At 33.6% G+C, this 15,482-nt stretch overlaps 3 protein-coding genes across 4 annotated transcripts; 2 read left to right on the top strand and 1 right to left on the bottom strand.

Annotated features, from left to right (window-relative positions):
• On the top strand, window positions 1-3,615 carry LOC110619599 (transmembrane protein 87B). Its single transcript, XM_021763110.2, has 5 exons — window positions 1-396; window positions 999-1,935; window positions 2,077-2,172; window positions 2,824-2,960; window positions 3,106-3,615. Exons 1-5 carry the CDS (start codon window positions 176-178, stop codon window positions 3,275-3,277), a joined length of 1,563 nt encoding a protein of 520 aa, XP_021618802.1. The 5' UTR covers window positions 1-175; the 3' UTR covers window positions 3,278-3,615.
• A 2,614-nt stretch (window positions 3,616-6,229) lies between these two features.
• LOC110619680 (partner of Y14 and mago) lies at window positions 6,230-11,370 on the top strand. Of its 2 annotated transcripts, none has more exons than XM_021763219.1 (4): window positions 6,230-6,545; window positions 7,477-7,593; window positions 8,836-9,075; window positions 11,089-11,370. In XM_021763219.1, the coding sequence occupies exons 1-4, from the start codon at window positions 6,345-6,347 to the stop codon at window positions 11,230-11,232; spliced, it is 702 nt and encodes a 233-aa protein (XP_021618911.1). In that variant the 5' UTR covers window positions 6,230-6,344; the 3' UTR covers window positions 11,233-11,370. The 2 variants fall into 2 exon arrangements, with proteins under 2 accessions (XP_021618911.1, XP_021618910.1); XM_021763218.2 differs by having other exon boundaries at window positions 8,833-9,075.
• Window positions 11,371-14,152: 2,782 nt separating this feature from the next.
• Window positions 14,153-14,941, bottom strand: LOC110619561 (uncharacterized mitochondrial protein AtMg00810-like). The gene has a single exon (XM_021763073.1). The coding sequence runs from the start codon at window positions 14,939-14,941 to the stop codon at window positions 14,153-14,155; it is 789 nt and encodes a 262-aa protein (XP_021618765.1).
• Between the last annotated feature and the right edge of the window lie 541 nt (window positions 14,942-15,482).

The following is a 15,482-nucleotide window of genomic DNA, read 5'->3' as shown; positions in this document are numbered from 1 at the left end:
ATGCTCACGTCCATGTTGGCGCGTAAAATCCACATTTTCACTCTCCTCACCGACAGCGATCTTTGCTTCTCTCATACTCAGTCTCTCCTTCCCTTCACAACCACCATCACCTGCTTCTCAGAATCTCCTCCCTCAAATCCGCCGCTAACATCTCCTTCTCTCTCTCTCTCTGGCCATGGATTTCGCATCTCGAAGCAGATCTTATCCCACTCGTCTTCTCATTCTCGCATTCTCATTCTTCTTCCTATCTTCAACACTAAATCTCACCTTTGCCTCTATCCACATCTACAACAAAGAACCCTTGAACGAAGTCGGAAATGCTTACCTTCTTTCCGGTGGCAGCGAAGGCATTGTCGCCTCGGATTCTTCCGTCCCTAATGGCCGTTCTTATATCAGGTTCCTTTCAATTCCTTTCTGAGTTATCAGATAAAATGTGTGATCTGAAGGATATGTTGAGGGTCTTGGATTTTTCTAGTGAACGTATTGGATATGATGTTGTATCTTGGATTGTGCTCAAAATTTTAATTAATAGATGATAGAAACATAAGATCTGAAGTTGCCTGTTGAGTTTAAGTGCCATGGGAGCTGAAATTCGAAGCTACCCATTTCTTTTCTTTCCAAATGTCTTAGCCAAATTATGATATTGTAATCTTATTAAAGCGATCTACGTCTCTGTCTCTACTGAAATTATAGAAACGGAAGACTGATTTCTGTGACTTCGCAAAGTTGCCGCATGGCGTTTTTTGCTTTCGCTTAGCTGCAAAATCAACATGTTAGGGAGGAAAATCAAGTCTGGCTGAGAGAGTGATATAGTTTGATATTAATGGTTCGTATACTGGTGTAAATATTCATCAGTGGATTTAATAGCGTTCTTGTTCCTAGTAATATATCATTTTCTCAAAGATCATAGATTTTGTCCACTCCAGAATTCTCCTGCTTGCTGAATTCATGCATTTATCTTGATAGTTTGATTTATTATATAAATGTGATTTGAACAGGTTTAGGGATATCACTTTTTGGAGGACCAAGGATGCAGCTGATGAACATTCAGAAATGGAACACAGTACAGGTCTGGTACAGATTGTGATTTTTGAGGCAGCTGACCGGAATAATATTGGTGGTTCTGCTTATGGGGGACAAAGATCTATTTGTTGTACCCCTGATCTTGCTAAGCTGGAAGGTTGCAAGCAAGGTGAAGTCATTAGGATACCTTCAGCAACAGAAAATAACTGGCCTATTGTTTTGAATGTACAATTCGGTGGTAACTACTTATCTGCAAACATACGAGATGAGTATGTTAACATCACAAAGACTGGAATGTATAACTTATTTTTTATCACTTGTGATCCAAAACTCAAGGGACTCATAATGAGTGGAAAGACAGTTTGGAAGAATCCTGATGGTTATTTGCCTGGCAGGATGGCCCCCTTAATGAAGTTTTACGTGCTTATGTCTCTTGCATATCTGTTGCTTAGTGTTATTTGGTTCACCCAATACATGAGGTTTTGGAAAGACATATTGCAACTTCAGCATTGTATCACAGCTGTTATTGCCCTAGGATTGTTCGAGATGATTCTTTGGTATTCTGAATATGCAAATTTTAACAGTACAGGAATAAGGCCTGTTGCAATTACAACTTGGGTTGTGACAGTTGGAGCTATAAGGAAAACATTAGCTCGTCTTCTTATACTCTCAATATCAATGGGGTATGGTGTTGTGCGGACAACCCTTGGTGGTCTTACCTCAAAGGTGCTTCTTCTTGGATTTACATATTTTTTGGCATCTGAGTTACTGGATATTACTGAGTATGTGGGAAGTATTAATGATATATCAGGAAGAGCAAGATTGTTTCTAGTCCTTCCTGATGCATTCCTTGATGCATTTTTGATACTATGGATATTTACCTCTCTTTCAAGGACATTGGAGCAACTACAGGTATTAACTTGTCTTGGCCATATGTTTCTGTTTGGGATATTAATATCTTGCTATTCTCAGTGCTTGTTCGTTTTCATGTTGTCATTATTGCAATTGCTTCCTACTTTCTGACTTTTGGACTCTGAAATTATTATTGTGCAGGCAAAAAGAAGTTCAGTTAAGTTGGATATCTATAGGAAGTTCTCAAATGCACTTGCTGTGGCAGTGATAGCTTCTGTAGCTTGGATAGCTTATGAGGTATGATCTGCACCATTAGAGCTCATTGGTTTCTGTGTAAATTTGTTAGATTTACTTCTAATTATATTCTTCATTTATCATTTGTGATTCCACAAATGATGAGAAAATGCAAACAAATCTCCATTGATTGTCTTGGAAGATAGATGTAAAGCATCTTCTGTTTATCAACCAAAGATAATCATATGTCTTTTCCTGTTCTGTTTTCCCAATAGACAATTGCATACTTTTATTGGATTAGAAAGCTTCTAGCTTCCTATTTTCGCTTGGCAAAAGTTGAAATATGTAATACATTATTTTCTTTCTTGCATATTGAGACAGAGAACCTTCTTAGTTCTTACAGGCTTTAATATGCTGATTGAGCTTAACTTGCTAAAGTTCCAATAAGCTACTACCTTAACTAGACATTGAGATCTTTCATGCCAAATATGTTGCTTAATGCTTTCACACAAGTTATGCAGGAGATATCGACAGATGGTCGACAACCTGTAGCTTATGCTACTGCAAGTATGAACTGTTATTTTCTATTTTCTTGTTCATGTCATTTGCTTCATTTTAGTAGGAAAAACTTGTAAGCTCCATGCATATAATTTGCTCTTCCAGACATTAAGTGGTGGATGTGGTTTGCTCATATTTTGATTTGCTTTCTCATAGGTTTACTTCAAAGCAACCGATCCATTTAATGAGCGTTGGCAAAGTGCTTGGATCATTACTGCTTTCTGGGACATTCTTGCATTCGCCTTGCTTTGTGTTATTTGCTATCTCTGGGCTCCTTCTCAAAGTTCTCAAAGGTATAGTAATAGTATATTCTGAGTTTATTTGATTTATATATATATATATATATTTCATTAAAAAATGTCTGTGCATTAACATTTGGGTCTGTGGCCAAATTCCACAAACCTTTATATGCCTGACTTTTTCTGCCAACCCACACAGGTATGCCTACTCGGAAGAAGTGGGAGAGGAATCGGATGATGAAGAAGCTCATTCTTTAACAAGGGGAAAGTCAGATGGTGATATTGGTTTAGTTGAAAAGAAAGTGCAGAACGGTGGGACCACAGATGTTTATGATCAAGAGGATGAAACAGAAGAGGATAAAAGAGAATGATGCGTTGTACACATATTCTTTCAGCTGTTAACCTCATTCAGCAGTGCTAAACATAATCGTGTTGATTGAGCTCAAAGAGATGATTACCAGTTATTTCAGAGATACATCCACTAGGCCTGCAGAGGATCAAAATTTTGACGTAATGTTGATTGTGCTAATTCTCCAGAATGAAAAAAAACTGCCTTCGCAGCATTAGTTTTGTGATTATTGTGCAAGTATATCAATGAACTATAGGTGTTAAGAGAACATGAAAACATATCGAGTTTTAATGCCCCAATTGGGGCTTGTATCATAGTTATTGGCAATAAAAGTTAAGGGTCTCACTGAAGATTGGATAATGATTTAAGTTCCCTAAAAATAGTAAAGACTTGTATTGGCAAATTTATAGCTAGTAGAGAAGATGATAAAAGAATCAACAAATAAATTCCTAATCCCTAATTTAAATAATAAAAAAAATTGTTAATAATCCAACTCAAAATTTCACCCCACTACTTGTTAGTTCATTCACCAAATTAAAAGAATACAAAGCTGCAAAGTTTCACTGCTGCTGCTCCTTCATTTTCTTGCTTTCAAACAGCTAGAGGTCTACAATATGCTGGTATGATTTTTGGGAACAACATCCGTTGAGCTCCTTCAGCCTTTATTATTGGAAAAATTATACTTGATGCAACCTATAGGAAGAAGAAGAATGTCAAGTTAATAAAAACATTTAAGATATTCACAGAAGTTTTTGGTATCACTTAAATCATGCAGAGGCCTGAGAAGATTTCTCAAAACAACTATATCGGGGAGTGCCACGGTCATCCCCTCCGGTTACAGGGTGCCTCATATTAAATGCATCACCCAAGAGAAGAGCACCTGGAGTAGAATGAGGAGCTGCAGGTATGCTTCTATTAGGCATAGTTCGTATATTTCCTTTATTAATGGCTGAAATGAAAGAGTCCAATAGCTCTGAAGGAATCTGACATATGGAAGAGATGGATAAGTCATGGAATCACGAAAAGAAAAGATATACTAAAATGGTAATTAAATAAACTTTAAATACCTGAGGAGCCACTATGGATTTTAAAAGTTGGCCATATCACCATTTAAAATGGAAGGCAGTCTTTGGCTAGCAGGAATGTCAACCAAGCAACGAATTTCTGAGCTACTGATTTGATAGAATAAGGTTGGTGAAGGGTCTGTCAAAATGATATGTCCATGATTTGAGTATGGAAGCTCACAATTCTCCAATATCAAAGCAACAAAACAAGAAGGGATATCAACCTATATAAATTACCAAAAAAATGTTTTCTAGCTTATGGAAGATTGAGCGAATATACACAAACACAAAAACTAAACATGCAACAAAAGAGTCACCTTGCCAAGAGCGTAAGCAAGAGCATTTCTTTGACCATTTCTTTTGTGATGGCATGAGTTTTGTTTAAAAAAAAATTCCAAGATTTACCATTACATTCCCTTTTCTTTCCCCAATCCAAAAATATAAAAAAAATAATATTTGGATATTACCATTATTAATAAATCAATATCTCTATATTTTCAAAAATCTATTAAAACGTTTTTTATTTTTTCTTTCTGTTAACAAAATAGTCTTGCCGTCTATTTTTTCTTCTTGTTTAGTTCTTCTTTTTATTTTTTCTTTTTTGATTTTTATTTTATTCTTTTTTTAAGGAGAAGGAGACATCATCTTCTCCTTCTCATTCTTTTTCTTCTTCGTCGTCATCTTTTTCTTCTCCTTCTCATTCTTCTTCTTTTTCTTTTCCTTCATTATCATTATCTTCTTCTTTTTTTTTTCTTCTTTTTTTAAAAGAAGAAGACGGAGAAAGGACTATTTCGTTGACAGAAAGAAATGATAAAAATATTTTAATAGATATGATAAAATATAAGAACATTTTAATAAATTTTTAAAAATATAGGAACTGACTTGTTAATAATATCATTATTCAAAAACTAAGTAAGAGATTTTATTTGAAAATAAAATAAAATTTAAAATTTTTTTCTCTCATTTTTAATTTATTTTTAACGAAAAAAGAATAGAATAACTATTTTATTAATGAAAAGAAAAGATAACATTTTAATAAATTTCTAAAAATACAGAAATTAACTTATTAATAATTATAATATCTAAAAATTAAATAATAAACCTCTCTATAAAAAATAATTTTTAAAAAGTAATTTTTTAGTTTTTAATTTCTAAGAAATCTGTATTTTAAGCGAAAAAATGCGTTCATCTGTTAATAATAAAAAATGTTTATAAATTTCATAATTAAAATTTTTTTTTTAAAACTTTTTAAAACTTAATTAATTTTATCTACAATTTTTCATGTACTAATAATTTATTTTTTAATAATATTAACTAATTTTAAATATTTTTAAAATACTTATTTAATTTTAATTACAAAAAATTATAATATATTTTTTTTATTATGAAAGAGTTATTATTTTCCATTTAAAAAATAATTGCTCTAATTTTTTTTAAGCGAACAGATCCTAAAATTCTCTCTTCCCTCCTCTTTCACTCCCTCTATAACTGAAATGGAAAAAGAATCCACCTCGGCATTACTCTGAATTTAAAGAAAAACGCCATCCAGCTTCAGAATCAGTCGAATTTACCATCTCTAACACAGTTGGCAATTTTAGGGTTTTGATGACACAAAGGAGGAAGCAGGAGAGGGGAGCAAAACTATGAATAGATCTGTCGTATTCAGTTTCTTGTACATTTTTATAATTTTTTTTATGGAAATTAATAATTAAATAATTAATGAATTAAAAATTAAAACTGTATAATAATTAAAATTAAAATTTAAACTTTAATTACATATACCCAACTTTTTTTTTTAAATTTAAAACATAATGATGAACATGTAATTAGAATAATAAAACAATGTTTTTTTTTTAATTTTAAAAAATGGATTTTTTTTTTATAAATTTTTAAAAAATCCAATTTAAATTTCTTGAATTGCGGCAAGCTGTAGCGAAGCAAGGACGGGAGTGAGTGAATTCAAAGCACAAAATATCAATCAATCAATTGCCCCAATTTGATTTATAGGAAGGAATTAATTAATCAATGGCTAGCAGTAAGCATAGAGGAAGACGAGAAGAAGAGCAGCTGGAGAAAATGGCAGAGTTAAGCAAAACCCTAAAAGAAGGAGAGAGAATTGTAGCTCCCACCCGACGACCCGATGGCACTCTTCGAAAACCCATCCGGATTCGCGCTGGATATGTACCCCAAGATGAAGTCGCCATCTACCAATCCAAAGGCGCCCTGGTATCTAATCTTTTCTACTGTTGTCAATATCAATTCTTTCATGTGCAATGATTTTGTCCAAAACCCTTAAGTTTGATTCATGTTTGACTAATGTGCGCGTGTAGCTTGATTTTCTGTTGGTTGCTCAGAATTGAAAAAGGATGTTGAATCTTTGTAAAAGTAGTGTTTTTGTGTGGTGTTGATCTTTACAATTAGTGTAATCAATTTCGAGTATTTTTGTTATCACAAATATTGGACCACCCTCCAACAACCAGAGAGCAATTTTAGCCAGAACTTCTGTGCTGGCTTCCGGCAACACTGAAGGCTGCAACCTCTATTTCTGTAGCTCCACTATTCTTCTGAAGCAGAGGTTAAAGTGTAGCATTGGAACTGAATATGAATGCGCCTTTCTCCAAAATTTTTGAAAGTGCCATTACATCCTTGGTTGCAACATTTACATTTTGTTGAAAAGAAATCCACAGTTATGACTCTTGTAAAGTCGTTTTACTTGTCATCCTTGTTGCTTGCTTCTATTTGAAATGGCTGTATCTGCTACGGTATCTGTTGATAAAATGGTTTTGGCTTGCTGTTCAATACAAAGAAGGGATATTGATCTCAATTGGTTTCAAACGGAGCTGAATGGTGAAAAATTATCCTTGTAGTAGCTGACTCCATTTGGTTTGGGATTAGGCTTTGTTACTATTATTGTGATAGTAGTTGTTGCTGTTGATTCAATCCAAATAAATATGAAATATTAGATTTCTTATTCCTATGTTATATCACTTATCGACATGATATAATTTCTTTTGGAAAAATGGTCAAATTGTTGAAATTGGCCCTTTTTGAAGGATACAATTTAAAAGAATAGAAAGGCTTAGTTAAGTTGACATCGTTTTCTCTTTGGGAAAGTAAAAAACAGATGATATGGTTTCATTTTCTTTTTGTGATGCAGTTGAAAAAGGAGATGCAATCTCAAGTAGTGCCTCCAGGTTATGACCCAGATCTGGATGTAAAACACAAGACAAAATCAGTAAAGAGGAATGAACGAAAGAAAGAGAAGAGGTTACAGGTATGTTCCTCACTTGTGCTTATGGTCTTGCGTCAATTTCATTTATGATGGATATAGAAATTATATTCATCAGTTTGTCATTCTTTTTCCATCCTTGGAAGGGAAAAGCTAATCATGGTCTGTAAGTTGAAACATTTTTATATCATTGATTGTTTTTATTCCTGCAACCTATATGTGTTCTGCAGTTAGGAGTAAATATGCAGCTGTCAGCACTAGATTTATTGTGGTCCACAGTCCACACTCACACCAGTAAGATAAGTTTTATTTACAGAAGCTGTGGTAGTGTTGGTTTCTAAATCAAGTTCTGTGCATGTGCTGCTTCCTGATTGTAAATTCTGATCATGAGTGCAAAAAGGGAAAAAACTCCTAAATTTGAAGCATATTTGACAGTTTTTTCCAATGCTATCCCCATCTAACTCCAATGCCTAAGTATTTATTCCTGCAAGTCTCAGCTAATAGGAAAAAATAGGATGTCTAATCTCAGTTCAAGCCTTAGTTCTCCTCTATAGCATGGATAAAGAGGTCTCTTGGGAATATACAAAGACACCTTTGGCATTGATAAGAAGTGAGATCAAATTTCTGAATCAAGTAAATGCTTTTGGTTATATTCGGAAGTTTTCTTAGTTATGCTAGTAACATCTCCATTTAGAATGCTCAAATTGATACTTCATTTGAGGCGACTAATCACCTTAAAGAGTCCCATTATACTTGGAATGGAAGTTATTAACCTTAACTTCCCTCAGGAATCAACTTTAAGGCTCCCAATTGCTAAACCTTATTTTTTGATACACTCGTATCAGAGCTTCAATCCACATAAGTTTTGACTGTCTGGGTGCCCTTAACTTGGTACTTTACTATCTCTAACATTTTTTTACAGTATTTCAAGTAACTACATCACATTCTCTCTCAGTGCTAAAGCTTATTCATGCTTATTCTGTCATCTAAAAAATATTTGAGATCTCTGTCACCAGCCAATATTGTAGTATGCTTGTTTTGATAGTTTGTCATAAATGCTGATACTGCCTGCACCTTTGTGCAGTTAGTAAATATGCTAGTTGGTTACCCAGTTTCAATGTCAATACTATATGATGTCAATGAAGTTAAATTTTGTGTGAAATCCTTGCCTAGTTATATCTTAGAACTTTGTGAATATAACATTTAGTGATATCTTTAAAAGGAATTTTCATGTGTACTTGACTGTAAATTTGCGCACAAGTGAGATTAACATATTATTATTAGCAGGCTGCTCTTGAAAAGAGGAAAAACTTGGAAGCAATGGCAGTTGGCAATTTGAAAAATGAAGAACCTGCTGAAGGTGTCAGCGACACTTCAGAATCAGTCAAGTCATTGACATCTCAAATGAATGAGCTAGCTGTTTCTGTGAATTCTGTTCTTAGTACTCCAGCAGACTTGACTGAGGCTTCAGATCCATGTGCTTCATCTCAAGATATTGATAAAAGAATTCGAGCACTTAAAAAGAAGGTAATATTATGTTGAACCTGGGGGTGGGGGAGTGGAATAATGTATGAGAAACAAATTCTCAAAGAGTAGTGAAATAAATTCTCAAACTTATATTAATTCTCGGTCATAATCATAATAATAAGCTCTCCAACTGAAATAGCTAGATATAGGTATTTATAGTTCATCCATTATTCTAACGGTAACTAATTGGGAATGGTAAACAAACTCATAACAGGGATGTAAAGCCAATCCTAACTAAGAAATTCTAAAGCTAATAGAATTCTTAAATAGTAAATAAGCTTCGTAACTTTACAATAAAATATTAAAAAAAAATAATTCAGAAGCATGTTTAGCCGTATTTAATCCTTCCTTGTTATAATAATGTCATTTGTTCTTCACTGGATCATGCACTTTTAAGAAATGGCATAGCTATCCCCCTCCCCCTTCTAGATGTGCCAAAAAGCTAATATTATTAGCTGGTGCAAAATGCATGCAGATGCAGATGCATATTAAAGCAATTTTGTTAAGAATTCATCATTCATATTCGTTTCTGTGCGTTGAGACATTTTCTTCAAATGCGATTTCCAGATTACTTCTGTTGCCTTGATATTTATTCAAAATACTTACTGCCATTGATCACGTGCTGTATTTTTCATGCTCCAAAATGTTGGTCTATACCGCTTTACCTGCTTTGCTCTGTACCTGCACATTGTGAACATATCCCGAGTATATGCATATGTCTGCTCATATATACGTAATTACATAAAGGAAAAACTCAACTGAACAACGGTCGAGTCTCTAACTTGCTGAAATTGACCTATGAATTATTTCTATCCACTTTAATCCATTTGGGATCAACTTTTTGTAAGTTGTGATGGTAAATCACAGCTATTAAGTACCTAATTGATAATCACACCTTTCCTCTAAGAGGTGTTTACAAAAAATGAGAAGAAGAAGATGGGAGTTAAATTTTATACATTATATTATTTTAAATCATCATTCTGAGTTCTTCGATTCTATAGTATCACCCTTGTATAATACAACATAGGTTTAGAAATAGAGACTGATTTGGATGTTCTATATCTAATATTATGTTATTCCTGCATCTGGTTGTAATGCACATACATTGTTTAGTTAAAAACCCTTAGATCCATGTATGCTTTGGCCAATCTTGTTTTTAGCTTCCTTGCCATTTCTTTCATTTATCAGAAATATGTTATCAGTAATTAGCTTCTGTGGTTAGTTATTATCTGCTTGATTATTTCATCCATGATCTAAGCAAAAGATAAGGGTAAAAAACATCCTTGGTGAAAGTCAACTGCAACAAGTAATTTATCTGTATTGAGTTCAGCAGTCTCGTACTTGTAATATCTCAGCATACTTTCCCTTTCCATATCAACTACTCCCTCTTGCACCTACTATTTTTAATACCCACTTCATGCCTGATATCATGTTGCAATTGCCCGTTGTGAGTTGTGATTGACGATCACAGTAATTATCAAATGCAAAAGAGAGGAAAATAAGTTGAGAATAGTTTAGTTAGATTGTTAGTTGGACTGCTTTATGACATAAGCTATTAGTTACTGAAGCCACGACAGAAAGATAAATAGAGTTCTTGAGCTGTAACTGATTTATTCTCTCTCTTCTTTCTCTTCTTTGCTTCTTTTTTTTTTTTCTCCCTATTCCCTTTCTTCTATTTCTCCTTTCCCTTGTTTTAGCATGTTCAAAACAACATTTGTTGTCTTGTGACCATTGGTTTATCTATGTTCAATCATCGGATATCATTGATGTAAAACCAAATTAATGGCTTGTGATGCCTGGTAAAGACAGCACATTACTGCTAGGTAGCGACTCAGCTGGGTTTAATACGAGTAATAAGCTCGAAGGCATCTCCAACTGTTCGTAACACAATTTTACTATTCTACACTACTAACTTGCAAACAGCTTCTTTCTTGGTAGTGGCTCTATTGGTTTTGTGGAAAATTTTGGAGTTCACAATGATTGTTTGATCTGAATGTTGTTCACTTCATCCAGATTCGAATAGCAGAAGGCCAGCTGCACAAAACTGCACCAGAGGATATGAAGCCAGAGCAGTTGGAGAAGTTGGCAAAACTGGAAAGCTGGCGCCAGGAGCTAAAGCTTTTAGAGCCTAAAAAGGCTGAACAGGCATCTTCTTGAATAGTGAACTGTGTAGTTTTTCATTTATTTTTCGATGAAGCTGTAAACTCTGCATTTTAGGCTCAAGATTCTTTGTCAAGATTTACCAAACTACGGTTCTTGAGTTTTGCGTATAAAAAAACTTAGATTTCATTTTTAGACTCCATTTATTTCATAGAAAATAACATATATGGAAAATGCCTTTCAAGAAAATAACTTAGTTTCTATTGTTTGATTACAATGAATGTTGATAAATTTATGTAAAAAATGTTTAAGGTCTAAATAATCGTTCTCTTCTTTATTTTTATTAAAATTAACTTAATTTTTTTTAAACAGGAAACTAATTTCAATCAGTCAATTTTTTTAGAAGTTCAAATATCAAAATTTTCTTTTTAAATAAAGATATAGAAAAATCTTTTACAATTAGGCTTCATCAACTTTTTAATAAGTTCAATATATATCATTAAACCGGTGGTCTAGACCAAGCAATTATCATTCCATCACCTCAATCAACAGTAGAAAATGATTTTCAAATTAAACGCAATATTCAATTTAAATTAAAATAATTAATCGAATTAATTTAAAATTTTAATTTAATTTTATATTTTTAAATTTTAATTTTTAAAAAAATTCGATTGTTTTAATTAAAAAAAATTTGATAAAATTAAAACGATTAATTAATAATACTATATCATTTTAATATCATAGAAATATTTTAATTAAATTTTAAAGCAATCAAAAAAATTAGTGAAAAAAAAGTCCATTTAAGTAATATTAACTAAGTTTAATGATATTTAGACAACTTGATTAAATATTAAAAATGATTTATTTTTAATATGCAAACCACCATAATGAAATTAATCTGTAAATTATTGTAGTTGTTAATTTAATTTATTATTATTTAATTTAGTATTAATATATAAAATAGATAATTGCATAACATGAATAAAATATTTATAAACAGTGCATAATATAATATTAATTTAATAATCAAATATTAGAAAAAAATTTAATATACCAATACCGATGTAAAAGTGATTAATTTGTATAATATAATTGATGCTACATAATAATAGCAAAAAGTGAGTTAGTTAGATCCATATGATAATAGTCCGGTGAGCCAAAGATGCGGTTCATCCCGAAATAAGGAAGAACCGAACATTTTAGCACTTGAATTATTACTAAAAGTCTCTATCTTATTTTAACAAGGCGAGTTTTTGCGTGAAGAAATTAACGTTATCAAACACAGTTTGACATATCTCCATTATATCTATAATCACAGGATTTTCATTTAAATAATTGACGATATACCATACCAAGTAGATGACCGAATTATCATCGAATTATCAGAGAAATACCATATTTGTTATAAACTTCTATGGCATAAAAAGAGAAAAACTATATAGACAAAAGTATGTTATTCTTAAATAATAAAACTCTTAAGTATTCCTTTTCACTTCTTGAGTGTTGGAGTAGCTGCCGTGACTATCTACAACCACCTCATTTTGTTTCTCTTACATGTTTTAGCCAATCGCACCTCAATTTCATTCCGGCCATATCATCACCGTCCATAAAATATAACACCAACTGTTTATGAATTATTTTTGATAATCTCAATTTCATTCCGGCCATATCATCACCGTCCATAAAATACAACTACTAATGTATACACCACAAATATTTATTTTATTAAAAAAATATTCAGAGGGATACAAAAGAGAACTATTAACAAAACAATACCATAAAAGTGAGAAAAAGAAAGAAAGAAAGAAAACTTGAGAGAATAAAAATTATTTATTTATTTCTCGCTATGTATACCTGACTCTGAACTGATCTCTATCACTGGAACCCAAGCACACATGGAACTCCGGGCTTTTTGCCAAATTAGGATCGGGGGAAACTTTATTTGGGTATTTGGGGTCCGTAAAAACTTATTTACGGATTTGGGGTTCGCCTGCCACGTGGCAGGCGAAAAGAGGACCTAGCGCCTCTCAAAGAGGCGCCAGGTACCGCTTGGCGCCTCTTTGAGAGGTGCCAGGTTAGGGCTTGGCGCCTCTTTGAGAGGCGCCAGGTCACACCTGACGGCCCCATACACATTTTGCATATTTTTAAAATATATTAATATATTTTTAATAATATATTTAAAATAAAAATAGTATATATTATTATTTGAATATATTATAATTACAAAATTAATATTATGGTATTTGTATACTTAAACTACAATATTTAAATAAAATTAATAATTTGTAATGAAAAAATAAAAGTGAATTTAATAATGATGTAATTAAATATAATTTCAGAAATAAGAATGATATTAATTAACAATTAAAATGTAATTATACATAAATTAATTCACAGTAATATTCTAAAATATGTCTAATGATGACCATGTAAATGACCGCCGGTGCCACAATGTCGTGGTCTCCCCTCATTTGAGCGTCTTGTGTTGTATCGACGCCCGTCAAATGATGGCTCCTGTTGAGCTTCTTGAGAATTTCCAACATCATCGTCAGCCATAGATATATTTAAATCAGGAGGTTGAGATCGAGGTCTTGAACTCTCCCCAATAACTGGATCCTGAGTTGGAAAACCGAAATCCCCTGAATAAGGGGTTGAAGAAAATAACTCAGGAAAATCCGAAGAAAATAACTCAGGAAAATCCGAAGAAAACAAGCTAAGTCGGCTTGAGCGAGATAACAAAGTGAAAAAGATGTAATTTTTATTGAAGAGAAGCCTCTGCTGTGTATTCTTTACAGTATACATTCGACTTTAAATAAGAGAATTAATAACAGAAGTTGCCGTAAATAACGAAAGACCTATCACTAGTTAGGGAACGAATCACCCTAAGAATCTCAACCACTAGACACATTCAAATATAAAATATTTACAGATTTCACCTTATATCTCCTTTACTCAAGCCTAAAACACAGCATCCTTATCACTCCTGGGAGACTGAATCTTCCTTATGACTCCCTGATCTAATATCCCCCCTCAAACTATGGCCAGGGTGGAGACATAGTTTGCGTCGAAATTGTGCTAGGCGAGTTTTTGTCATGGACTTTGTAAATATATCAGCAATTTGGTAGGCTAAGGGAATGTATCTCGTGATCAAAACTCCTTGAGCAACGCGTTCACGAACATAGTGATAATCAAGAGCAACATGTTTACTTCGCGAATGCAACACTGGATTGATGGTTAAGTGCAATGCACTAAGGTTATCACCATATAAAATAGGCGGCTTTTCAGGAAACACTTGCAAGTCCTTGAGAAGATACTCAAGCCAGGTGAGCTCCGCGGCAGTGTGAGCCATGGACCGATACTCTGCCTCAGTACTAGAGCGAGCAACGGTGTGTTGTTTCTTGGCACACCAAGAAATGATATTGGAACCAAGAAACGTACAGTAGTCGGTAGTGGATCGTCGTGTGGTCGGACAACCTGCCCAATCTGCATCTGAAAACGCACGAAGAACAAGCGAGGTATCTTTTTGAAAAAAAAGACCATAATGAATGGTTCCTTTAAGATACCGCAATATATGACGAACATATTTCATGTGAGAGATAGTTGGATTGTGCATGAATTGTGAAACAAAGTTTACACTATAAGACAAATCCGATCGTGTAAGTGTCAAATACTGTAACGAGCCCACAAGACCACGATAGTATGTGGGATCATCCAGTGGTGTCGTCTCTGTAGTACTACTGGTACGTTGAACAAGTGGAGTGGGCATCGGCTGACATTCGACCATCTGAGCTTTCTCCAAAATGGAATAGGCATAGCGAGTTTGATTCTAATGTAACCCAGAATCCGTTGGCTGAATTTGTATTCCTAGAAAATGATGCAACGGTCCTAGGTCTTTCATAGAAAATTCCTTGCTTAAAACCTGCAAAAATGTTTGAACTAGAGCCATGGAAGACCCTGTTAACAACATATCATCCACATATATTAATAAAACCAATATACCAGCCGATGTATGTAGGACAAACAAAGATGGATCAGCTAAACTGCAAGAAAAACCATAATCAATTAAAAACATACTCAACCGATTGAACCAGGCTCGCGGAGCCTGTTTCAAGCCATACAAAGCTCGCTGGAGTTTACACACATGATTCGGGTAGGTAGAATCTCTCATACCAGGGGGCTGATCCATATAGATATCTTCGGTAAGAAACCCATGCAAGAACGCATTTTTAACGTCTAATTGACGAATCGGCCAATTTTTCACCAATGTAACAGATATAACTAACCGAATGGTTCCCGGTTTTATAACA

The sequence above is a fragment of the Manihot esculenta genome, chromosome 7 (assembly GCF_001659605.2).
Source record: "Manihot esculenta cultivar AM560-2 chromosome 7, M.esculenta_v8, whole genome shotgun sequence".
Lineage (NCBI taxonomy): Eukaryota > Viridiplantae > Streptophyta > Magnoliopsida > Malpighiales > Euphorbiaceae > Manihot > Manihot esculenta.
The sequence above is the reverse complement of the archived record's forward strand: the minus strand, read 5'-3'. Positions and strand labels throughout refer to the sequence as shown.

Excerpts from the sequence above, each read along its gene's own strand:
- LOC110619599 (XM_021763110.2), top strand. The coding sequence starts at position 176 with ATGGATTTCGCATCTCGAAGCAGATCTTATCCCACTCGTCTTCTCATT. Across the intron at positions 397-998 it reads AATGGCCGTTCTTATATCAG|GTTTAGGGATATCACTTTTT; the intron begins GTTCCTTTCAAT and ends TGATTTGAACAG. Across the intron at positions 2,961-3,105 it reads CCTTCTCAAAGTTCTCAAAG|GTATGCCTACTCGGAAGAAG; the intron begins GTATAGTAATAG and ends CAACCCACACAG.
- LOC110619680 (XM_021763218.2), top strand. The coding sequence starts at position 6,345 with ATGGCTAGCAGTAAGCATAGAGGAAGACGAGAAGAAGAGCAGCTGGAG. Across the intron at positions 6,546-7,476 it reads ACCAATCCAAAGGCGCCCTG|TTGAAAAAGGAGATGCAATC; the intron begins GTATCTAATCTT and ends TTTGTGATGCAG. Across the intron at positions 7,594-8,832 it reads AGAAAGAGAAGAGGTTACAG|CAGGCTGCTCTTGAAAAGAG; the intron begins GTATGTTCCTCA and ends TATTATTATTAG.
- LOC110619561 (XM_021763073.1), bottom strand. The coding sequence starts at position 14,941 with ATGCCCACTCCACTTGTTCAACGTACCAGTAGTACTACAGAGACGACA.